The sequence below is a fragment of the Pseudopodoces humilis genome, chromosome 11, assembly GCF_049639895.1.
Source record: "Pseudopodoces humilis isolate 2021_Gansu_Grassland_sample_001 chromosome 11, ASM4963989v1, whole genome shotgun sequence".
NCBI classification, from domain to species: Eukaryota; Metazoa; Chordata; class Aves; order Passeriformes; family Paridae; genus Pseudopodoces; species Pseudopodoces humilis.
The window spans coordinates 3307556-3334118 of NC_142210.1; the positions used below are offsets into that span (position 1 = coordinate 3307556).

At 40.7% G+C, this 26563-nt stretch overlaps 1 protein-coding gene across 2 annotated transcripts; it reads right to left on the reverse strand.

Moving 5' to 3' along the window:
* Positions 1-302: 302 nt before the first annotated feature.
* COPB2 (coat protein complex I subunit beta 2) lies at positions 303-14028 on the reverse strand. Of its 2 annotated transcripts, none has more exons than XM_088061141.1 (22): positions 13896-14028; positions 12648-12785; positions 12298-12384; positions 11294-11420; positions 10581-10729; positions 9332-9478; positions 8207-8306; positions 7935-8077; positions 7527-7726; positions 7132-7242; positions 6800-6888; positions 6617-6723; positions 6190-6333; positions 5418-5548; positions 4963-5170; positions 4631-4741; positions 3601-3815; positions 3230-3322; positions 2970-3150; positions 2790-2858; positions 1082-1171; positions 303-653 (listed from the first exon to the last, which is right to left on the reverse strand). In XM_088061141.1, exons 1-22 carry the CDS (start codon positions 13896-13898, stop codon positions 558-560), a joined length of 2739 nt encoding a protein of 912 aa, XP_087917267.1. In that variant the 5' UTR covers positions 13899-14028; the 3' UTR covers positions 303-557. The 2 variants fall into 2 exon arrangements, with proteins under 2 accessions (XP_087917267.1, XP_005529656.1); XM_005529599.3 differs by having other exon boundaries at positions 1082-1174.
* Between the last annotated feature and the right edge of the window lie 12535 nt (positions 14029-26563).

Consider the following 26563-nt stretch of genomic DNA (forward strand, 5'->3'; position numbering starts at 1 on the left):
AATTTCTAACCATTTCTAACCCTTAAGCTGAACCACTGCTCTCTTAGAGCTTTTTGCTAGAAGTGGTGTCTGAAAGAGTAGCTAAGCTGATACTGATGGTTACCAGTGCTAGATGGCAGCACAGTAAAAACATAACCACATACCTCAGTGTAGGTGCTGAGAAAAGTCAGTTTAAAATACTATTTTTCCATTACTGTGATCCTGTTTCACAGATTTGGAATATACACTATGGAAGCTGGGTTATTCATAAGAATTCTGCTATTCTTAGTAAATATTACTAGTAAATGGAGAGCTGAGGAGCAGAATGTTTAAAAGGATTTATTGAATTGCTTGATAAATGAAAACATTTTTTAGTATGTTCTGGAGCAGGCCAACATCTTGAATTTCAACATACTGGAAGGTGATTCTCTTTGTACAGTTGCTGGCTCCATACTTCCTTGTACATGGTCCACTTGTGATATAAAAATCAAAGTAACTTGGAGCACCTAGTCCACATAACTTCATTCCTCTGGGTTTGACCAAATTATTTCCTGATTTGGTCAACTAAAAATGGATGTTCACTCATCTAAGATCTCTTCATCCAGATTGATATCTGTGGTATCAATATCTTCCAGATCCAAGTTATCTAAGTCATCTTCCAAGTCCAGCAGTGTCTAGGGAGAGAAAAGACCGGATGAAGGGGGTGCTGCTATGGTTACATGTATACAGGATATAGCTTATAGGATGGATGGCACTGCAGGATGGAGCTGCACTCTGCAAACCCCAACCAAGGCCTCATGAGGAACATGAGTGCTGAAGGAAGCTGGAGAGCAGCTGCCTGCTTGGTGAGGAAGCCTCTTCCACCACTGCAGCGTTCTTCCATGCTCTGAGCAGCTGGGTTTGAACTGCCTCATGTCAGTCCATCTGCTGAACTGATCTGTGACTGTGTGTAGTGTCTGCACACGCAGGGCTGGGCTCTGAACACTGTTCTGGGACTGCCAGAGTCATCTCTGGAGTTCCTTGGTTAAATCACACTCATTAAAGTCTTTAATGTAAAATGAATTGAGTGCTTATACTTCCCCTCAGAAAACTGTTTGGGTACCTTTTGATCTCTTGCTGGAAGGTTATCAGAATTCTGCACAACTGTCTTCATCACTTCTTGTTTCAGAGAAGGAACTGGTTCTTCAGCCTTCTTCTAATGGCAAAGAAATTCCTTTAGTTTTTTTCAATTTAAATTCTTCCAACAAAAGCAGGTAAACAACAGCATACCTATAATCTCTCTCTAAAAGAGAACCCTTTCCCAGTGGTTCTCTTTCTACTTCCCGCACTTATTCTTGAGCCACATCTTCACTGTCAGAAAGGATTCTAGTCCTCACTCCACTGGAAACTATTTCTCTCCCCAGTATATTTGAAGCAGTTGATGGAACTGATAAAATGAGAACCTTCAGAAATTATCAGTTCATTTTAAATACTGAGGTGCTATTAGTGATTTTCAACACCCTCAGCCGGAGAGATCAAGTTAGCTGAGACTGACAGCAAATTTTAGTAGTTGCTGGACTTTGTGTTCCAAATCCAGTAATAGTTTAATACTTGTTGCTTCACTGCTGCACAAGTTTTATATTAAGGTAATTCATCAGTCAGTAGTATTATTGAAGGCAATGGTGCTATTCAATTAACTGTATTTAATTACAGAATTAGCTATCTCCTACAAAACATCCCATAATTAGTCTGAGCTGTAAGAGAACTGGGGTTTAGGGCTTCTATCCAATCATGAGCTGAATGCAGATACAGAGGTCTTGTTTTCAGCTTCTGTGGCAAGCTAGTTCTCATTTATTTCCATAGGTAGCCTTGACAGGATTGTTTATCGTCTTTATCAAATGTGCAGACAAGTCTGACTTTGCTTTAATGGTATTTCTGTGGATGCACAAGAGGCAGAGTCACTACAAAAGCTTGAAAGTAACCTCTCTGCTCCATCAGGGATATTCAAAACTATGTTTTATAGTGCATCTCCTATAAGGAAAAATGTACAGACAATGGAGAGCTGTAGCTTTTCTGTCTCTCCTTCAGTTTCCAGTGCAATTTTGATTTTAGATGTTTATAGCCTCAAAGAGTTGTGCCACCATCACTACCTTTAAGAAATCCTCACATTATAATTTTCACATACACATTTAAAGTGTATTTGACTTGAGCAAAATCAGAAGTTGTCATCTTCTCCTAAGGCTCTGAAAAGGCTTTGTTTCAAGTGTATGCTTATACCTTGTCCTATTTTCTGCATAAGAGTTGGACAACTGAGGTGGTAAAAAAATGAGTTTGTTACTTCAGATACTGATAAGAACCTATGTTCAAGTATCCAAGTAGGATTCCTGGTCAGTCAGTTGTGGAGCAGCATTATTTCACAACCATGCAGCACACCAGCAAAGAACACAGAGAATTTGTCACTGCTGTAATAGGCGAGAGTTTCCATTTCCAGCTACTGAGCTTTTAGAAAACCAGCTGCAGTCGAGGCAGTGTTTGTAAATGCAAGCAGAGTTATTTTTCTGTAGGATGAATTCAATGGAAAGACTCTACAATTACTCACACTACAAAGGGTGACCCAAGGTAAAGAAGTACACAAATAATTTCAGTCAAGAAGCTGTTAGTAGGTACAGAGGTAGATTAAGAAGAATCTGAGGCAAAAAAACATGAAGGCAACTTCAGCACTTACAGTCAAGGTAATAAAAGCAACAATTTGTCCATTCCTGGTGAAATATACTCCAGGGTAGATGTTACTGTAAAACAGCAAAGCTCTCCCTTATTCATCACTCACTGACCTGAGATGTCATTATTCCAGAGGGCTCAAATCCTTTTGCTTCTTCAAGTAAGTTTCTTTCTTCATTTGGCTAAAAGTAAAAAAACCCAGAGACATTTAAGTGTTGCACTGAGTTGCTTAGAGCTGATTTTGCACAGCACCAAATGTTTTTCTTCTCGAGACAGTAAAACCTTCTACTTACAGTGACAAGGGGGTATTCCCTGGCTGGCCTCAAGTCAGCAAGACTTTGCTTAACATACTCTTCAGCAATAAAAGCTTCCTTTAATCCAGGGAAAAGATTTTCATATTCTGTAGGATCAGCAAGGGACTCGGCAGCTTTTTGATTGACTTTAGAGAGGTTCTCCCGCCAGAGTTTAACAACCCTGGAGATGCAAACCAGATTTGTTAAAGACAGCTCACTCAGACAACACAACTCATGCTCTGCATATGCTTAGAAATTACCTTGAAACTTGGCTTGGCAAATATGTCCGTGCAAGGAAAGCAGCTTCAGGGAGGCGCCCAGTTTTGATCAGGAGTTCTAAACATGAATCAAGTCTAAAAGATTTCAAAATGTGATTTCAACCAGTAAACTTTATTAAAGACAAATTCTTGTATTAGAACAGCTGTTTATTCTGTTCCATTACTTTAAGGTGCTTTCATTTCAGATTTTGAATCTAGCAGCCATCATAGCTTTCTATGCTTTTCTGAGAAGGACCTATGCCCATCTTTCTCCATGAAGTTTTCAGTTAGCTGTAGTTAACCTCTTGAAGAACCTGAGGGTCTTGACACTTGAGAAAGCAAACACAACAGTCAGAAGCTCATTTGCTACTTACTTTCCCTGCAGGAAGTAGCTCATAAATGCCACATTATTCTTGCCATCCTTTTCTGCACCTTCAGCCAACTTATTCACCATGCTGGCGTTCCCTGAAGCTGTGGCCAGGAGCAGCAGTCCTCCATAGTCTTGGGCATGGTGGAGACACTCCTGGGCTAAGCCAAACTGGCATTTACTGATGGCAAGCTCTGCAAGCTGCTTCCACTTCTGTTCTGACTGATTGTACAAAAAGGGGAGAGGGAGGGAAAGAAAAAAACTAAACCACTCACATTCCTGAACAGCATTTAAAGGTTTTCATAGCACTCAATATGAAAATATAACTTGGCTTGTGAAGGTGCTGTATCCCATGACTACACCTGTCTTCCCTTTGAGGTACTGCAATTACTACAGCTTCCCAGCATGACATGTTCCCAGTGAGGGTGAAGAGATCCCTACCCAGCTGTAACATAACATAAAATATATAAACAGCTTCTCACTAAACATGGTGGGGGGAGCCAGACATAACTGGAAATCGAACTATAAAAATCTCTTAAAGCTCCCAAGTTAACTCTCAGAATGCTGAAAGACATTTGTGTCTGTAACTAAGTTACCATTCCTTATAAATAACTTGATTATTTTACAGCAGGAACAATGAGATTGATTCTCCACATAATAATGATAGGACAAATCACTGCCTGTGAGGTTTTTTTACTGCAGCATTCTAAGTTTGCCAAGGCTGGAACAAAGGTCTGAAGGCTTGCCTCCTCTCACTGTTAACTACTGGAGATTAAGGCTTGGTTCTGGGCTCAAGTTTTGTATTCTCCAGGGGTTCCTGTGCTTTCTGAGCAGACACCATTCTTTGTCCCCATCCCACAACTTACATTCCCTTGAATTACAGGCAGAAGAACTTCATCAAAGGAGTTGGAGGCAATTCAGTTGTATTTAGGGAGTTGTACTGCATCCCCACATACCACTGCATTTTCTTACAGGGCCTCTCAGACTCCTGCTAATACTCAGAATCCAGAATGAATCACTCAAATTTATATAATTACCTCTGCTTCCACTGCAAGCTGATAGGCTATTTTTAATTCTCCAAGTTGAAGAGCAAGTTCAAAACGATGCTCCGGATCTGTAGATACTGCAAGAGCTTGTTGTTTGAAGCCCTAAAATAAAAGTCTGACAGTGAAGCTGGGACCTATCAGGTCTAACATAATCCTAAATACGTTAACAAAAGCACTCTGAACAGAAGGTTCTCAAACAAACAGGATAATTTACAAGAGTCAATGCTCACAGATAATATCATTGGGTTTTGATTAGCAAATGTTATTAAGAATGTGAATAAACTGCTTTATTTAGTTGGATAACTAAGAAGTAGCTTTCTTGCCTGTTTTTCAAGAAAATGTGCGACCCTGGTTCTCTGTTCTTTTGGGATTGTGGGAAGAACTTTGTCAGCCATGCCGAAATCTCTCCTCATCACAGCAGTTTGATACTCCAGCACTGAGACGAGCAGAGAGTAACTAACAATGTTTAACTCTTTATCTCCCAAATACAGCCTGTTGTCCTTCGGGATATACCCCAGGAGATACATTGTTCTGAAACAAAACAAACAGCACTCAGCTTCAGCAGATGCACACAAACAGTCTGTACAAAAACATTCCAGTAGTTATTTTGGTAGCAAGAATACCCCATCAAATACTCTGCTCTTCCTGGATGTACTCTTTCACACAGCACTATTCATCCCTCAAAATTGCACTGCTGCCTCAGAACACCAAACTTGTTCCCACCCTTGTGCTAAAAGCAGGGCACAGCAGCAGCTGCCAGGGTTCACCAGCAGCTCACCTGTCCAGGTGGGCAATGGTGACAATCTCTCCTCCAACGTAGTAGTTGAGTCTGTTCACAGAACTGGTGTAAATGAAGCAGTCACCCACCCACAGACCTGTTTTCACAATCTCCTGGATCTCACCAAGAACCTGCAAAGCAAAAACTGGGTAATTAGATACACAAAAAGGTACTTCTAGGTAGCAGAGAGACTATTGCATTTAAAATATAATTCCATATTTTATACTTAAATAGTTGGGCAAGTTGCAAATATAAGTTTAGAATTACATAAATGATAATTTAGTTTTATATGCATGCTACCCTAATTGTTAAGTAAGCCAATTACAAATCTAGGAAACAAGCACCAAACTAAGCATTAAGCAAGACAATCAAAGATAACTTTCCTTCTGAAATTTTGATTTCTGACATTTTACCACATGAGGTTTTTTTCACTGCTCAAACTTGAATAACATTTCAAAACTTGAAAATTGTAGAAAAAAAATAATTAAGCAATGACCCAAAAGTGTGTTCTAAAAATAATCTCTATAATTCTCTGACAACAGATGAGAGAAATGCAGGCATCAAGGTCTGTTATGCTGGGATTCAGACAGGGATACACTCCTCAGGAATCCCAAAAAAATGATTAAGTGTTCCTCAGGCAGATGCACAATGCGTGATACTAAAAATGGTCTGGAAACTAACATTTCAATTGGACTATGTTAAGGACTAAGTTTGCTGTATTCTCTTGCTTCTACCATCTCTAATCTTATTCCACTTTTTAAATAGAAGGTACCTCAAAGGCATCTTCAATTCCATCTTCAGTGACACCTTCATGTGTTTCTTGGGCTGCTGCCACTTTTTCTGACAGGTACTTGAGAATGAAGAATGACTCCTCTGTAGCAATGCACACGAGCTCACCCGAGTCAGACCAGAAAATCTGTGACAGCAGAATCAACAGTGGCACAGTGTTAAAAACCCCAGGCTAAGAAGGACAATGTGGGAATCAAGGGTAAAACACACCAGCTCTAGAAGCTTTAGGACTGAGAAGCCAACACACAACAGGAATTGTTTTGCCCTTTCTGCTACATGACTTAGATAAACTTTAATTACTCCTTTATTCTTGACAATTTGGCTTCATGCAAGAAAATTAGTTTAGTAAAAAAAATATAAATCTCTAAACCCAAACAGGTAAGTGTCTTCAGTCCCATGCAGAACCTTACATGTTTGGGCTGGATTTCAATCCTGCGAATCAGCTCTGTGTTCTCCCAGTCATAGAATGCCAGGCCATTGACAGATCTGACTCCCAACAAAAAGCCACCGTAGATCCCTGCAGGAAAGTAAAGGTGGAGGAAATCCATGTTGTGCAGAAACCACACTAGCATATCTATTTTTGAAGTACTTACCTTCTGCTCCAAAATCAGGCTTGAATGACTTCTTCTCTTTGAAATTTTTAAATATCTTTACAACACTGTTGCTCTCCCTGATTGCATACCTAAATAGAGATTAAATTGTAAATAAACAAAACTATTATTCAATTTCCAAAGTACTATATTACTAAACCATAAGCTGCTACAGAACAACTGCCTTTGAGTTATCTTCTAAAAATCCAAACTTTTCAAGCAGGACAACTGTTGAAAGTTCACTTTACATGCATGTTTTGGTTTTCATGGCTTGAAAACTAAACTAAAGTAGCAGCAGCAAATGTAATACAAATGAAAAAACCTGCAAGACTTACTCTGAAGAGTCATGTGCCCACACAAACTCCTGTGCAGAACCAAAGCTCTTGTTCCTCAGAGCCATGGCTGTGTAAATGATGTATTCACCATCACCACATACCACCACGAACCTGGGGCAGGAGAGAGAGGCACAGATATCTGTGTTCAGGTCAACAGGCAGCAGCAAGAAGGCAATTGTCTGTAAAGGTAAAGGCTCCCATATCCAAGGTAATCACTGAAACACAGAGCATGGGCTTTATATATTCCTAAAATGTCATGGAACTCCATTTCCTTCCTGAATCATGCTCCTTCTGGTCTCCACTGAGCAGCTCTTGTACCTTGGATCCCTTTTATTTGAGCTTGTTAACAAAAAAGCCCCAACCAGTTCAAGAGAAGTGATAAAGGAATGTGTTACCGTCCATTAGGGTTGTGCTGGATTGTCTGAGGATAGATTTCACAGCTGCCCATATCCTTCACAGCCAGTGGCAACCTCTCTCCATCTTTGATCTCAGCGTCTCCCATCGCTTTCAAGTTAGCCTGTTGGACTTCGGAATGTTTAGCCCAAATAATTTTTCCATTTGCATCCATGGACATGGCAGGTTCTTCACGACCAAGCTAGAAAGTAAATAAGAAGTTAGGCTATGGAAAAAATACATTGTTGATTTTTTTTTCAGTTGAAAATATGACTTGAAATAGCCAATCTCAATAAAAAAAAATGCCAGAAATTCAGTATTTTACATACTATCCCAAAATCAGAAACCAGTTGTTGTGTACACCAGACAGCGATGAATCACAATTTCTCACTTCAAACCATGAACTGTACCTTAACAATAATGCTGCCTTCATCATATCCCAAAGCCACGTTGTTGGAGCCCCTGAGGCTGGCCACACACCACACCCTCTCCATGCCGTAGTTCAGGGTGCTCTCCAGGCGGTAAGTGCTGGAGTGCCAGATCCGTACCGTGCCTGGGGGAAAGCAAAGGGATGGATCCTTTCAGCCCAGTGTGAGGGCAGCAGGGGTGCAGCCACACCACCACAAGAGCTCTCCCCTCATTTCTTTTCCTGTCCTTTCTACACCAGAAAACCCAAAGTTACCATCTTCAGAGCCAGTGATGATGATGGGCAGCTCCGGATGGAAGCTGACACACGACACGTTCTGAGCGTGGCCTTCCAATGTCTGCACACAGGTTTTATTCTGAAAGAAAGAGAGAATACAATGCCATATTTTAATCCTTATTTCTTAAAAAAAAATGCCCCCAAATCCAAAATAGATCTGGAAATTCTCCAGATTTCTTACATTTGCAAGGTATTCAAACAACAGCACTAAGCTATTAAAAGCTGTGATTGTACTGAGTTGTACCTCCTGCCTAGAAGAAAATATTTCCCTTGACAGAGGAATTTTCCTCTATTTTCAGAAAATGGCTAGAAAATATGCTTTCTCAGAACTGCATAGCACAACAGATTAAAGCAAGATGGAAAGCTGAGTACACTGCAAAAAAGATCAAAACCAAACATTGCATTACAGGTGAAAACAGATCTAATTTAGGTCTTTGGTAAAAATGTTCATTCACACAGGTGTGAGAGAGAGGCTACTCTGATGTAACTAAGACTGGAGCATGTATAGTGTCTCCAGCTGCACTGTGGCAAAATCTCAAGCACTGTTGTGTGACATTCATGACTGCAATGAATGCTTAAATTAATAGTGCCAGCTTCAACTTCTGGGCTTGGATTTACTCCAGGGCAAGAAGTTTTAACGACCAGAAAGTACCGCCTTACAACTTCTGTCTTGCCCTTCTGGCCTTTCAGGCTCTTGTACACAGGAAGAACTTGGGAGTTCTAGGCTCCAGCACCAGAACTGAATCCCTGGATTAGATCTCTCTTTCCTGAGGAGCACTCAAGCAGGGCACCTCATCATTCCTGCCCTCTTTGGGGGTAGCACTGCATGTGTGTGCATGCAGCACATGGGACTGTGCCAATGTGCACAGTATGAAACAGGAGAGGGGGAAGCTATAAAGAATGAAGAATAAAAAAAGGTGGAAGAATTTAAAGAGTTGATACATTAACAACATTCACACCTGAATATAGAAGAGGAACAGCTTAATCCACAATCAAGAGGCCTAAAAGGCAGGGAATCAATTTGTCACAGGAAATAAATCTAATAGAAACTTTATACCAGATGTGGCAGCCTGCAAAAAGGCTCCTGAAGAGCTGAGCACACACCTGGTAGTCCCAGATCTTCACCAGACGATCATCTGCCCCAGAAATGAGGTATGGCTTGTCCCCACCACTGTAATAGTCAATGCAGTTCACTCCTTTCTCGTGGCCTTCCAAGGTGAAGTTGGGAGAGGATGATCCCAGCTGCCACACCTGACCAAAAAAACACAACCACCTGTACTCAGCAGCCTTCTGTGTCCCCTTGGCAAACACAACAGGTATCCAGAAGTACTTCACAAGTACAAAGAGAAATAACACAGAATTCCGAAGACATGGGTGTTTTTTTAGGTGAAAAACCTCAACAACTGCTCAGCAAACTACCAGTCCTTCAATAAACACAAATAACATGCTGAATTGCCCATGCTCTGCAATGAACAATGAAATTAGTTGCTTTAAACTTCTTTTTAAGTACATGAAACCATATAAATCACTGTTTTTAAGAATTAGTAACTGTTTATAAAACTAACTAGTAACTAATTGTTATTATACATGAGTTTCCTCCAATTGTCCTGAATTTTAATTTTTCCAGTTACACTAAAGAATAACAAATCTCATGTTAAATGAGGATACAAAATGAAGCAAGTCAAGTGTAGATATACTAGTGTTTTCTCATGTTTATCACATCAAATCAACACTGACGTGCACCTGATCTCAATATCTCATATGTGGCCATATGAAATCAGTGCTGGCTTTTTACAGCCAATATACTGATAATGTACAGGAAATGTGAGGAGGTGGCAGTGCTCAGTGGCTGCAAACCTGTAGTCACAGATATTCAGTAACAGCTGCACAGCAAATGAGACCATGAGAAGGCTAAAGGCATCTCTGGGAACAATTCCATGCATGGACAGCCAAGGACATGAAAGTAATGGGAGAGACACTTTTACCAGGGTTTAATTTTTTCTTTTTAATACACCATTAGTGTTTATCCAGTGTACAGTTTCAATATTCCCAAATCATTCATTGACAGTAAAACTATTACTCCTCTCCCATGTTTCTTTGTAGTCCAAATGGAGATATAGCACTCAGAAGAGTTAAATGAACTACTTTCCAATCATCAGAGACAACAGGTAACCTGGTAAATTTACTGGATTACTTAGTAGGTGCCTGGACCAATATCCAGGTCTTTGTTCAGTAAAAATTCTATCACTGCACCTGCTTTTAAGAATACTGACCTATCATCCACACAGGATTATTGGTTTGTGTACACTGGTAATCACTTAATGACTAAAAACCCCAAATATAGTTTCTCTACCTTAATTGTCCTATCCAAAGAGGCACTGGCAAACTGGTTATTGTCTTTTGGGTTTATGACAATCTGCATGACGTAATGGGTGTGTCCTTCAAACACCTGAGAACAAGACCATTTCTTATCCCAGTCCCAGAGTTTGATCAGCATGTCGTCTGGAAAAAACCACAAACAACAGACAACCAATCAGTGGGTGATAACTATCTCCTTAAACTGCATCATCCTCCAGAACTTCATGTTACAAGTTGGAAAGGAGGCATTGCTAATAATCTATATGCATCTATAGGATTACCAGTCCTTGCAGAAGGGCCACAGTGAGATGAAAGCTGTCTGTCGCTTTCAAGTCAGATTCCCAGCTAAAAACTTACTCCAAACCACAATGAAATTTTTTAAAAAACACAACTTGAGCTGTTACTTGAGAGTTTGCCACACTAATTAGCACATAGACTAATGTTTCCCCTGGCAGATATTAAGAGAGAAGGCTCTTTGCTCTTCTCTGACAGGAACACAAGCCATTACATTTTAAATTTAAAGTTCAGTTGGTATTCCATTAAAAAAACATGAATACATCTACCAAGAAACAACAAAATCACAAATGTCACATTGGCTATTTGCTCAAGGAACCCTGAGTCTTCCCCAGAAGACCTGCAAGCCTCCAGTCCCCAGGAAACAGAAGCCTGAAAAGAGCTGAAGATGAAAACATTGCAAAGGACTCTCACCACTGCTTGTGAGGATGAAGGGCTGCGTGGGGTGCACTGCAATGCATCGGATGTAGTCTGAATGTGCCTCAAACATGTGAACTCTCTCCAGGGTGTTGTAATTAAAAACTCTGATCTGCATGTCATCCTGGGAAAGGGAGGAAAAGCCACATGAAAATAAGTCTCTTGTGCAGTGCACCTTCTATGCAATGCAGGGGAGCTAGGAAAAAACATTCCACCATTGGAGACAACTAATGTTTAAGGAATTTTGCTTGCTAATGATACAAATTATCCTTGAATTCAGAAGGCTATAAATTACACACTGCTGTTCCAAGCCATTTATGAAATGGAAAAAGTTCAACCAAATTTTCATTTTTACAAGAAACTTGAGTCATGGCAGCATAAGGTAATGAACTGAAAATAATTTTTTTACTCCATGTACAGGGCAGAAGACTAGAAAATGAAAGCTGAGACAAAAATATTTAGGCATAACCTTAATTTAGCCAAAAAATATTCACTCCATAAAAATAAACTGTTACCAAGATCAGAACACAACTATTGCTCTCAAGATAGATTCACCAAATAAAAGCAGACATTTTTTTCTAGTGGTGAGCAAAATCAAAAAAAATATTTTTAATATAACCAATAACAAAAGTAGAAAGCAATTTCTAATTCATCTTACCTAGGACTGTCAATAGTTTCATCTTAGTTAAAGTAGCACCTCTGATACTGAGTCAGAACTGTGTGCTGGGTATGTTCCAGCGGGCAGTAAAAGCTGAATTCCATCTACCTGGCATTACCTGCAGTCAGTCACCTTAGCAGGCTGCTCTCTTTTGAAATGAAATATTTAAGTTTCTAAGCTTCCTTCAAAGGAGAAAACTTCCGAGAAACTGTAGTGAAGTATTCCCTTCCCCTCTACAAATTCATATCAGATCAGATTATTAAGTGATGCACAAAATAATGGCATGACAATTAATCAGAGAACATGCAGCTGCATAGGAAATCACACGAGGAGAGCAGCTTACAGCTCCAGTAACGACCCAGTTCTTCCTTGCCACGAACTTGGCAGCTCTCACAGGCAGGTCACACACTTCAAAATTCTTCACCAGAGTCTGAAAATAAAACCAGATAAGTTTATAGCACTGGAGAAAATACAGATTTTGAAACCAGCTCCTTCTGCTTTCCTAACCATATCCAATATGTCACTTCCTTGTCCACTGATACAATACAGTGATTCTTGTACTCAGCCAGAGGAGAGCACAGTCAGTGGCAGTGACAGGATTCTATACAAATTCAGTTTCTCAGCACTAGATACACATCTGTGAGTCATGAACATTTCACAATAAGGCACACTTGTTGTGTGAAAAGCCCTCACCTGTGTTTCATGGTTCCAAACACAGACACTGCCGTTGTAGAGGCTGGCCAGCATCCATGGCTCCGTGGGGTGCAGGTCCACGCTCTTCACCCGGTCAGAGCGGGCCGTCAGCTTCCGCTTGATGTCCAGTCGGAGAGGCTGGGGAAAACAATTGGCAGTGTCAGGTGGTTTAACAGCAAACTGGCACACAAAAGGGAAAAGGAAAGCTGCAGTTTACTCTTAGAACAAAAGGATCCAATCCTGCTGTTCAGGCAGACAGAAGGTTACTACTCTTTTCTATCCATGTGCGTATCTGTTTTTGTAGGAAGCCTTGCATCCTCACCAATGGCAATGGCTATGTTTCATTTGATTCTGTGAAATTCCAAACCTCTTCATACTGCAAAAAGTATCTCTAGCAGAGTCAAAAAAAAAAAACAACCAAAAAACATGCACTGCACATCTTCCTGGTGTCTCTGAACTAATTAAGAAAAGAAAGAGAGCTTGCTCCTAATACAAATGGAAGAAAATTAATCTTCCTGCTACTTTACCCAACAAACCAGGAAAGACAGCTACCACAATACAGCACAATCATATTTGCCCATTATAAATTTACTTTATAAATTTACATTTATATTTACATTATAAATTCACAATTCCAAAATTACATTTTAGAATGGAACATTCTGTTGTAGAAACTTAGAGGAGGGAAAAGTTTAAGTCTTTCCCTTACAAAGAAAGCTTGGACCTTCCACTTTCATCACTGGCAATGTAAAGCCGGAGTACTTTAAAGGCTAGCAAAGTGATTGTCTAATATATTCGACGCATTATGGATTCATTCGGACGCTCGTTTGAGATCATTTAACCCTGCTTTTATGTCAGGGAACTCAGTGCACAACAGCTGATCAAAGAACACCGCACGTATTAATAAAACGTGCAGTTACCTATGTTAGACACTGCAAGGAGCAAAATCCACCTGGTTATCATGTAGTAGCTGTACTACAGCCATGACATGGGATGTGGAGATGAATTTGGGTTCATTTCTCCTGCTACAGACACCAGGAAGGCGAGCACAGCTCCCCTTGATTCCGTGTTTAGCCCCGGAGCCGCTGGGATCTGCAGCTCCCGAGGGGAGAGCGCGACACGACCCCGGCCCGCGGGCCAGCCGCTCGCTGGGGCTGAGGAACACCGCGGGCAGCACCGCTCTGCCGACCCGGCCCTGGCCCCTCCTGCCCCGCCGATCCGCCTCCCGGGACCCCGCCTGTCGCTCACCATGGCCCGGCCGTCCCCAGCCGCTGCCCCGCTGTCCCCAGCCGCTGCCCCGCTGTCCCCAGCCGCTGCCCCGGCCCCGCTCCGGTGCCTCCACCCGGGCTCGCTCCGATCTCCGACGTGGAGCTTCCGGGCCCGCAGCTCTCGCAGCAACACCTCCGTGAGGCCTTTCAGTCTCGCGAGAGCGAGGCTCCCCCGTGGGATGCCGGGACGTGTAGTCGGCGGCTCGGGGCCGCGCGGCGCGGGGCAGAGTGGGAGTTGTAGTCGGTGTGCGCTGCCTCAGGAGCAGAGGGGGCTCGGAGCCGTGGGGTCACAGGGTGGGAAGGGACCCACGGGGACCATCGGACCTAGCTCCGACCCTAAACAGCACACCGTGTGTGTGAGATACCCAGCTCTGACCCTAAACAGCACACCGTGTGTGTGAGATACCCAGCTCTGACCCTAAACAGCACACCCCGAGCATCGCTCCGTGTGTCTGAGCGTTTTCCTAACGCTTCCCGAGCCCTGACAGGCTTGGTGCTGTGCCCACTGCCCCGCAGAGCCTGTTCCAGTGCCCAGGCTCTGTGTGAACAGCTTTTTCCTGACATCCAGCCTCAGCCTCCCGTGACCCAGCTCTGCTGTTCCCTCAGGCGCTGTTCCCGTCACCGCAGAGCAGAGCCCGGTACCGGCCCTCGCTTCCCCTGATGAGGATGCTGCAGGTTTCTGTGAGCTCTCCCCTGAGTCTCCTGCAGGCTGAACACACCAAGTGTCCTAAACCATTCGTACAGCATCCCCTCCTTCACCGTCCTCGTGGCCTCCTTTGGACACTCTCAAATAGCTGGGGTTTTTTATACTGTGCCCCAAACTGTGTCCCCTCAGTGTCCCCAGACAGAGTCCCCTGTGTGACCCTGGACCCCTCAGGGAGAGGACGTGGTGACAATCTCCAGGTGTGCCCAGATGTGCCTGGTCGTGTCCCCTCAGCGCAGTCTTGGTGCGCACCGTGCTAACGCTGCTGAGGGGACAGGAGCCTGGTGACAGCGCTCTGGGGTGACCTGGCAGGGAGCCCGGCGTGCCCATCTCTCTCAAAGACAAACACATGAGCCTGACACAGGAAATGTGACACTTTTCTTAACCATTTTGCCAGCTAAAATTGCTGCAATCCCAAACAACATCTAATAGAAACGTGGGGAATATGAGGGCTTGGGAAGCACTGGAGCACAAGAAGCCACTGTTGAGGGAATTTCTCCTACCCCTACTGCCAGATTGAAATTCCACCTCTAAAAATTGCATTCCCCACATTTTTGTTGTATAATTGCACAAAGGATATTGATATTGATTGGGATCCAGTTAAAGAAAACTCTCCTTTTGATACAAGTGCTCAGCTGGGGATTAGGAGCCCTGTGTCCTCTATCCCACAACACTGCAAGAAGGATTACACCGGCCTGGAGTGTTTACAGTCTGAAGGACATAGCGGGAGAGACAGAATAGTTACTGCAATTCTTGTCATTTTCACTCCAGGGAAGAAAAGACAGATAATTAAATCTTTAAAAAATCCCACAAATCTGATGAAAAGTGAGAAGAGAAATGCCTGAAGCAAGAAAAGGGGCACAATATTGTCAACTGCTATGATGAATTTAGACTTTCAGCTTTCTTGAAGTCTTGCTTTCCACTTTGAATTCATTACAGTGATGATTCTCCAAAGTAATGAATAACACTTAAAATGTTTGAGTACAGAATTTTAGGATGCACAGTCTGGAAAACCCTGCCTAAAAGGAATTATTTGAGTAAAATTTATGAATTTTGAGTGTAGTTCTTGATTTTTAGATGGCTGAGGTGGAACATTGAAAGAAGATATGTAGAAGAAAGTGACCATAATAGAGAATGTAAATAGTGGGGGATATACAGCACACACTGTGTGTTTTTCCTTGAAAAACTCACTGAAGTCTTGTCCAGAGAGAGATGAGACTGTTACAGGCCAATTAAGGATGATCAGCAAACTGAGGGAAAGATGAAGGCATAGAGCTTGTTAGTCAAGAAAATAACAGCAGAGAAAGAAGAAATTATTTTGCTGTTAGCTTCTCCTGGGGAGTTGTAGTAATAGAAAAGCTAAGGGGGAGAGAAATAGCACAGGGTATAAACTGACCTTACAGGAGGAAAGAAGAAATGAAAAAATAGCAATTAAATCTGAAATAAGAAATACCCCTCACAAGCTGTTAGAGGCAAGTTTACCAGCTGGGTATGAGGTCTGAGTCCATGATCCTTTGTGGAAATTAAATGGGTGTACAGAGGGAATATATTATTTATTTGTTTGCCTTTCACATGGTTTCCTGTGTATCTTGTACTGAGCACTGTTTCATCAGGGGCTGCATACAAAACAGCTGGAACTGAGTCATGTCTCTGGGAAGCCTTTCAGTACAGGGATTACATGAGAACACAAGCTCTGCCTCAGGTTTTTGTGTAACTCAACAGTTATTCCTATACTTTTTTACTGAAAGGTATTTTTCAGGTAAAAACCCCCCAAGCAGGTGTTTTATTGCAGAGCAGTGAAAGAGGGCATTGTGGGCATTGCCCTGAAGTTCCTCGGGCCCCTTTCTCTCCTCTGCTTGGCTCTGCAGTGGCACCTGCTGAAGCTTACCTAGAGCAGCACACCCCTGGGCTTAGCTCTTTCCTCCCAGGCCTGAAAGAAATCTGGCATTTTCTTTACTCTGGAGGAAGGGCACAACCCTGAGTTTGCCTGTCTCCTGTCCCACGGACAGGGAAAGGGGAGAGGATGAGGCAGGGAAATGATGAGATGGCTGCAGATGAGAAGAGTGCAACCTCAGGCCTGGCTTCCTTCAAAAACCACAAAAAGCTGTACAGAACGTTTTCAGTGCATGTCAACAGCCATTCCACAAGTGCCTTCTTCTTAGGAACACAGCTGCATTTCTGTAAGTGTGGATATAGGGGTGTCTACATGTGTATAACAGAGGAACTGGTAATAGAGTGTTGTAGGACACATTTCCCGTAGGTACAAAGCTACTTTTAAATCTCATTTAAAAAGTTCTCATTAAAAAGGACTTTTTTGTTACCCAAATAATCGTCTCAAGGGAGAGTCAGCTCACTCAACCTTAGTTTTCCAAGATTTCAGCTCAGATTATTTTGACTATAAAATTATTAGCAGGTTTTGAATTTGTTTGGTAATAAAAATGTTTTTTGGAAGTAGGCTATAGCATTTTAACTTAAAAATAAAACAGTATAGTATCATTAATTCAGAGAAAAATATTAAAGCAGTTTGGGATATCAATCACAAGCACTTATAGTTTATCCATAGTGTACCAAATAGCTGGTGTTTTAACAATAAAATACCAGACCATTTTCTTTTTCTCTCAAGTAAAGACTAGAGGTCTGGAAATAAGAGTTATATCTATATATATCTATATATATATTTGTGAAAACTCCTATTTGGCTCTGGAGTACTGTCAGGTAGAGCCATACCCAAAAATAAAAAATAAATGTAATTAATATAAGAATAAATATAATAAATACAGTGTACATATATTACATGTAATAATTATCTGTAATAAATATAACATGTGCTGCTGCTTGCTGCAGTAGGCAGCTCAGTCCTGCGGTCCAGGGTTTCCTTGCCTTGATTGATCTCCCCAGGACACAAATTCTTTCTCCAGGCTTCAGGCAGTGCTGATTCTCCTCACGAGGTTCTGTGGCCCCTCCTGGGATCTCTGCATTTCACCCAGGGCTCAGCTCTCCAGTGCTTCGGGCTTGGCTGACTGAGCTGCTATTGATGGTTTACCAATTCCCTAAGTGAGCTACCCTGCAACCTGGAGTGCTGTACTGTTCTCATAAGGCCCTTGCTTTTAGGAGGAACAGAGGCACTCAGCTCTTCAGGTCAGCTCTACAGTATTGTGTTTATTTTACACGTGAATTAATGTGCCGTGCTGCTGATTGCTGGGAGTTCATACTTGCAGTGCAGTGAACTGAAGCAAAACTCGTTGCAGCCTTAACTTGGCAGACAGTGAAGATTGATGGAACACGCTGGGTTTAAAGGAAAGGTGTTATTAACATGTAGGTGGCAGAGCTGTGAGACAAACCCTGCTGTAAATCTGAATTAAAGCCTCCCTTGTTAGGACAGCATTTCACCCTGTGCTGGCTCAGGGACAGCGGTGGTGTGGAATGCACTTTCTTAGCTGCCCAGCCTGTCTCTTACTCTCTTGCAAACATCCCCAGCCTTGGATACAATCCTGACCCATGTACCAAACATTAACCTGACTAGAATAATGAGGAATTAAAACCCCAGTAAAGAAATAAGAACTGTCAAAAGGCTAGAGTTTAGATTAGAGAAAATATAATCCTATCCCCTCCAAAACCTGTAACCTGCCAGTAGCAGCCTGATGGGGCATAAAATGATTGTTTCTAAAAATGGTTGTTCCTTCAAATACAATCATGTATGTGGTGCATGCAGAGGAATGAGATGCTGTAGTAAGTAAAGGAGGGATTGGAAGTTTTGTATTTGGTGTAATCTAAAATAATATTGCCTGACACTTTCATTACAGACCTGCCTTTTCAACTCACAATACTGCCAAAATTAAGCCAGGTAGGTTTGGACTTTTTGTACTGGCTGTCTTCATCTCATCGAGATTAACCTATTTCATGCTGTTTTCAAATTTCAGTGGAAAGTTTACTATTTTTAACAGGGTTTTAAGTGAGTACAAATACCACCTTCTTTAAAATCAGCAGCAGGATAATCAGCGATACTCTCAGCAGCATCTGATATGGACTTAATTTAAAGAGAAAACCTAAAGTATTTATTGTGGTAGCACCGTAGTATGTGATACCCACATGCTAATAAAAAGGAGAGAGATGTCTTTAAACAGACAACTCTGAGAAATAAAGGTCAGTGAGAGAGACTAAAGTGTTGTATATAATATAAAGGCTCCAGTTCTTGACCTCCTGTGCTACAGCTTCTTTAGGCACATTTGATTCATTAGATAAGGGCTATCTTTATGTCATTCATGTAATCACTTAGCAAGAACCATCCTGATTGACCTGTTAATACTCCTGATTTATTAACACTTGCTTCTTGTTTTATTTCCTGGACGCCACAGTTCCAATTCTGGCACGATTCCATTTCCATTAAGATTGGTGGCAAAAGGGCAGCCCTTAAACCACAGAAGAGGTTCAGGAGGAAGCAGTTTATATCTTCCCAGGTTTCCAAGCTTGGAGCTTGTAATTTCTTTCTTTATCAGATTTACAATGCCTTCCACTATAGTTGAACGTTGGTGCTAATGTTCTTTTACTTCTTTTTTGTTTTGAGACTTCAGATAAACTTATTCCATTTTCTCTGCTCATCTTCAAACCTGCCAAACTGTTCCTAAGATCTGATTCAGTGAGCAGTTTAGTTTGCCCTGAATATAGTCTTTAGATAACATGAACTAGAAAACCTATAAAATGATTTCTTCTTGTCTAAGGAGTATCAGCCCAGCAGCTACTTAAAAATTTCTGTAACAACATAGATTTCAGGACAGAGATTCTGTGATTTCCATTTTTATTTGCTATTATATAGTATTAACTTATCGCTGCTGACTAGAGAGTTTTGCAGCATTCTTGGGAAATGATTTGGCATCAGATTTTCCATAAGCTTGCAAAAATTGTTTATTGAATAGCATGGGTTGCCAGCACCCTGGAAAACTGAGAACACTGTGTTTGTTTTCTATTAAAGTCAGACAAAATTGACATAGACTTATTTTTTATCCAGATGCAAAGTGGTAATAAAAGAGAATTTAAGAGCAGCATTATAGACACTGAGTCAACATGAAAGGTTCATGGTGAGACTTTAATAATTGACTGTGGCTTGGGAAAGAAGTTGGTTGTTTTCTCTTAATTTTGCAGTTTGGGGTTTTCCAGATGCAGAGGTGAGGTTTCAGCTCCTCCTGCAAGTCTGTATGATGCTCAGAACCATCCAGAATTCAAGTATCTCAATATCCTACAGTGTCTGTCTCACAGCAATGATGTTAAAACTGCTTTTGTGGCAGTGCAGTGATATCAGACAATACCTTCCACTTGTGCATTTTGTCAGCAAACGAAGGAAAGGGGATTGGGTGCAAAGCACAGATGTGACTCTGTCACTAAGATCTCACTGCTTAGGCACAAAGCCTTTTGTCTTTATGATTTGATGTGCAGGTCAGCCTTGTGGTGTGCTGGGCACAGAAAACCAAACCCTGCTGCCATGTCTGGCTTTCAGGGCAGGGTAATTTACATAGGGTGTCAGAAGAACCTTCTAGAAACCCCAAATGTGACCACAATCCAACACTATTCCCTTGAGGTATGCCTGTCAAATGGAAGATGGCTTTGTCAACAGGTTTGGAACTTTTTTTTATTTTATTTGTTATTGTTTTTAAATTTGTTTACAGCAGTGTAATATGTAGATGTTTTTCTAGGAAAGGTCAAACCCCTCTGTGTTTCTGATTGGAGCTGCATAGTTACATGGTTTATGAGTTTGCATTGTGTTCAGAAAAGCAGCAACACACAGGATCCTGTGGCATTTCTGCAGCACCGAATGTGTGTCTTTGTATAAAAGCTTTTCCTTTACAATAACTCAGTAACAAGTTGTTTAGTAGGAGAGCAGGCCGTGATGAAAGCTATTATTAAATGTTACCCTTGCTCTTTTACAATAATCAGACATAAAAAACATACTGCCAGAGGCAAATGTAACAATGTATTTATATGTACAAGTCTTATACAAGCACTGTTTCTTTTGTTTTCCCATTTCTAGTAGAACCTGAAACATTAATTTTTTCAGAGATACAGTCATACATATTTAATTCAATAATATTAGTGTGTGCTGTGCACTTTCTTCATGTAGTCTGAAGACTGCAAGTTATCTCACCAATCTCTGTCCATGATTTGAATTTGTAAACTCAGACTGTAGCAATGAATTCTTTTAGCTTTGAATATCTCTTTTTCAATCCTTGTTCAGTATATTACATAAATGGAAGCTGACATAGGATTTGCAGCACTCAGATCTTTGGGAAAAATTCATTCCCAAAGATGAAGTATAAAATCTGTTGATGAGTGAGGATCAGTACAGAGTCCCAGTTTAGACTAAAAATGTTTAGCCTTTTAATGCTAGAGCTTTCTGGTGCAACTCTAATGCTGCTGTTCCTGCCATTCTGTAATACAGTCAGCTTCCCCCTCCCTCCAAGCAGTGATAATAACCATCACTCACACATCCTTTGATATCCTTTATGAAGTCTTCCATGGAGAATGGAGATGGGTTGTTTTTTATATGGCTTTCTGAATTGAAACTGAGGATTTTTAACACCATGTAGCCAGTATGTTGTTGGAATTTCATCCCCCCCGAAGTAAAAGTACTTGGAAAGTTGTGGTGGCTTATAAGTACACAAATTATCTTAACAGTTCTGTTCTTAAGAAAACATGACAGGGATGTAATTCAATTTACCACAGAGGTATGAAATGACTATAATGACTATTTTTGGTTTGAGGGAAGAGGGCAGTGTGAGTACAAGATTCACCACTCGATGGCGCCTTGATTCTGTTCATCTCCATTTCTTTTTCCTCTCTGATGTCTGGTCACAAAATTCCAAAACTGGTTTTGTAGTAAATCTGTCTGGGAAAGCAAATTTATCACATATTTCTAAACGATAATTTTTAATGTCTTCTGCAGAAGTAAATAAAAATATTTCAATTTTCACTGATGCCTTTTAATTCCAGTATTTCAATGAAAAACAGCGAATTAATTCAATTTTGGTTAAGTAGTTTTTCAATGTAAATATTTGTGGGAGGACAACGGCATGGGAACGGTTCCTGACATCAAATCGACTGGCAAGGCTTTTTTCCTTTGTGACACCTTTTTCTGTATCAAGGGGCTGCACTACACCCATTACAAAAACCCCAAACAGAACAGATTTTGGGATTTTGCTCTGTTCTGTGCACACTTGTCTGTTTCGCTGACAAATGCAGGCTCCTTGCATGGGTTTGTAACTGAAGAGATGCCATCCACTGTTTGAAACTCTTTAAAATGAGTTACAAAATTACTTGAATGAAAATGCTGTCTGATTTTCTATGTGAACTATTCCATGACAATTGATGAGTATTGTTACATTTGATGTATTACAAATTAGTGCTGGAGTTGTTTGAAAGCTCCTCTGAGATGGGATTCAGAAGATTGACTCTGGCTGCTAATAGAAGCTAGACATATATATATTAAAATATTAAATAACACTGGAGACAATGCCATTCTGTCAGCAGGGTCTTTAGTGATTGCGTATTGGCTGACAGAATTCTGCTGGTTGGGAAAGTAGATTTGATTTGCACAAGACAAAACCTGTGCTTTGCTGGCTGTCATCATGTTTGTGTTTATAGATTTGTGACAAAAGGAGGTTTCTGGCAAGAAGCCTTTGCAGTGTAGACCAGACTGAGGAAATTTTTCTATGCTGAAGGTAATAGTATAGGAAAAAAAGTGCTTATTGTACTACTCATATAAGTTCTCTTAAAAAACCAAATATCACTAATTTAAAGCATTTATCTCCAGAGAAGATGCTGCAAATTCTTCTGTGGCTTCAAATAACTTCTGAAAGTTACAGCCTCACACTTTACAGGGAACTACAGAAACCAAGATTTATTTTTTTTTGCCCTCTAAATACTGCCAGATAAGAAGACATGACATTGAACTGGATATAGAAGTTCTCACATGAAATCCTCTCCTACCATAAGATGTTCTCTGCTGCCTTCTTTTTCTTTCTTTTTCTCATTTTTTTTTTTCCCCCCCTATATAATCATTATAATGCAGGGGAAAAATGGTAATAAAAGCACCTTTATGCTCCTCAGTCAGTGGAGATTAATTGCTGCTGAGGCAGCTGGCAGGGAAGGATAGGACAGTAATGGTGTAATGGTTTCATTACCAAAACCTAATGGAGTGGTTAGGGAAGAAGCAAAAGTTATAACCTCTTAACAAAGCAAGAGAAATTGATAGAAACATTTTCATATTTTGGTCCTTAAATCCAAGTGAAATCCAGAAAACAAGCAAAACATGTCCCTCAAATGCTCTAGCATGGACCTAATATTTGAGAAAATGATTTGGCCTGTAAACTAAGGGGAAACTGGCTGTGAACACACCTGGCTGCAGAATTCTATCCAGAGTGGATGGACTGAGAAGTCTTGGTTGTTCTATTGCTGGCCATCAAGGCAGAGGACTGCATATACTTGGAATAAATTAGATTATTAGATAAATTGTTGCACTGCTGTTATATCTACCAGGGAGGAACTTATTTATTCTATGAAAGAATTTTAATCTCTGTCAATTCCTTAGGAAACAAATCTGCAGGGTGAGCTGAACTATTTGGGCCTTATTTAACCCATTTCGAGGGGCCAAAATGTGTTCCATTTTTCACTGAAAGATTCTAAATATGTTCTGTGTCTCTTTTTATTTAAACCATTTGCAGCAGGACAGCCACAGAGTTCTGTCACATGTTATAAATAAAACCTGAGATCTGAGGAGCTGTTAGGGTGTTTTCGTGCACAGCCTTGCTTATATTTGTTTATATTGAGATACACAGTGAGCAAAACAGATCTTTTTTCTTGTGAGTTTGTGAAGGATTGCCTTTCTTATTTGAAACAGAAGCATCTAGAGCATCTAGAGATTTATCCTTGTGAAGAAGCAAGCTATAAAAACCTGGAAAGCCAAGTTCAGGCAAAGGCTGGAGCTGCTTGGACTTCTCTGGGATCACAGTGATCCTGCCAAGGGTTCAGTTCCTCCTGCCACTGTCACTTCATCCCAGCCTCTGTCCCTTGGCTCTCTGCAGAGCCACTGTGCAATCAGCATGGCCATAGAAAACCTGGGGCTGCTTCTTCTTTTGGATGACACAAGTCCCCTAAACCAGAAATCTTTCAGCTCTGATGACCCAAATCCTCGCTCTGGAAATCAGTTATTTTCCTTCTGCAGCTCTGGATGTGCTAACATTTTAACTAAGTGCTCATGTTTGCTGTGTGTTCAACTGATGCCATCAAGGCAAGCAATTTGCTGTAATGCTACACAAGGCACCCATTAGTAGCAAACAGCAATCTGTGTTTTTAGAGAACCAAGGCTGTTATTTCACAAAGGGAGCAATTCAACTCTGCCTTAATCCTCTAACGAGTAAAGCTCATATTCCAGGTGTTTTTCCTGACTATTTGGCTGCTCTTGGCTTCTCAAAAGTGTTTAGAAAATGGAAGTCTAATTTAAATTAAGTTTTACGTGATTATTAAAAAAATACAATATATGTGTCTATATAAATAAATGTAAATTCTCTTTTTTTTTAATGACAGAACAAAATGCCATATGTCACATGTCTCTATTTTTAGTTGCTTGTTTTCAATATCTAAGCAAAAAGAAAAATGTTTAACTTAAAACCTCGTCTCTAAACATTCAGGACTTCATTGCATTCATTTATTGTATCAACAACAGTGAACAGCAATACACATTTTTCTGACCATAATACTTAGAATGCATTAAATTCTGCAGCTTCAGAATCTGTTTTCAGTAGAGGCCTGATCAGAACTGGTCTGGCTGAACTGAACAAATGACTCCCTGGAAGTGCTCTGACTTAAGCAGAACTACTTGCAAAACAAATTCCAATACCTATTTCGACACCCTTATAATTATTTCAAAAGCTGAAAACTAACTAAAACCATATCAAGAAAATACAAAATTATATCTTTTGAGAACCTGCTGTTGTCTCACTTGTTACACCAACTGACTTTTATTATGACTTTACTCACTTTTGTGCCAAAGCTCAATAAATAACCTTTCTCTGCCCAGGCTGGAAGGGATGACGATGGAGTGGGGGGATTTTCAGCAAAAAAGGCACAGTACAATCTTCAGCTGGACTGCTGCCCTGTTGGAAGAGCACTGCTTTAGTCTGATCATCAGAAAATTTAAGCAATCTTTGGCTTTATGGCACCTCCAAGAAAAAGCATATACTTCTGTTATTAAAATTCTTTTTCCCTACATAAGTGTAGGAAAAAGGTGAGCAAATTTTGAAAAAGCAAGTCAGTTCCTAGAGAGACAGCTGGAAAAAGGCAAATCAGATCATTTAGTAAGTAGAAAAAATATTAAGTATTGTAAAGTAGGCAATGAAACAAGTACTGCTGTGAGCAGCAGAACCACCAAAGCTTGGTTTCTAGGGGATTTTATCTCATGCTTGAGTTCATTGGCATCCAGCTGAAGGTTTTCCATGGTTACAGGCATTTATCCTAAATGATTTTCTGGGACTTGATAAACATGAGTTCACCCTTAGCCTTTATTTTACTGGAGGCATTCTATCGAGCTATTCATTTTCACATAATATCGTAGAAATATTATATTTAAAGAATTTATATTTTACAGTCAGGTTTGCTTGGCCAGTCTACCCTGGGAAACTGGTTCAAAAGCTGTGGGGGTGTGGGCCAATAAACATCGTGGACACCTATGAACCCTTCTAGCCCTGGATGTAAGCATATATATCCATGGATATGGTACATGTATATATCCAAAAGGGAATGAAATATAGGTGACAGGGGAAGACAATTAAGAAATTACAGGAAAACAATTAACTTTGGGTGCAGTGAAAAAGGCAGCAAGGGCACTGCACATTAAAAAACACTTCAAAGGAAGCCTGTTGCAGCTTTCACAGGGAGCCATCCCACTTCACTTTCATGCTTTAATTCTGAAGTCATAATTAGGTTTACAGCCTTTGTGAAGGGTTTATCAGTTTTTCAGGAAGCCTTTCTTTGAAAGACTGGACCCTTAACCAAACCCAGCAGAAATCCAAAGTACAGTAGCATGAAAACAGGTAAAGAGAACTTCCAGTAGTTCCTGTTTCTGGGTCTTGCTATGCATTAGTAGCTTTTCTCTTACTACAAGGTCTGTATTTGACTATTTTCCCCATAAAAACAGTCAGAATTATAATCTTTGCAATCTTCTTGCCAGTCTTTTTGCCATCTGTTACTCCAGGTACAATAACAGGTTTGCTGATGGAAGAAAGTGGATTCTGTGGTGGGACCACAGAGACTCCCCAGGTTCATCTGCTGGTTCCTTGCAGCCCTTCACCTCTGGGGAGCAGAGGCACTGCCTGATGTCCTCCTGCAGTTTCCATGCTACACTTCCAGGCTACTCCTTCTTGTCCTGCCCATCTTTTCCTGTCCTGGATCGTGGAAAAGAGTGTGCCCCTATTCCTTCCATGTGTTTATCCTTTCTCCAAGTGAAGTATGTTTGCTGTCACATAAGACAAAGCTCCTCATCTTTTCATGGATTCATCCACCTTGAAGAATTCTGGAATACCTACTGTCATCTACTGCATTCCCATTTCTATTTAATGGTGGCTGAAGCACTGCAGTGTGATATACAATTAAAGAAATTGTGATATTTAGAGAATAACTGACAACATTTTTGCAGCTATTGAAAAGCTTGTCTCATTAATATTATTTTAAATCTCATTTTCACAAAATGATTTCTTCTAATCCTCACAATCTGCATAAGAAGTGTAATCAGCAAGCTGAAATTAAAGTATCTGCAACCTCTGCCCTTTTCATCAGTCACAAATTAAAGAAAAGAATGTCTTCTAGTGGGAAGAAAACTTTCTAAAGAAATGATTTCTATCAATCTCTCCCCTCTAAAGCAAAATATGTACCCTTGCTTAAAAGAATACAAATAAACCTTA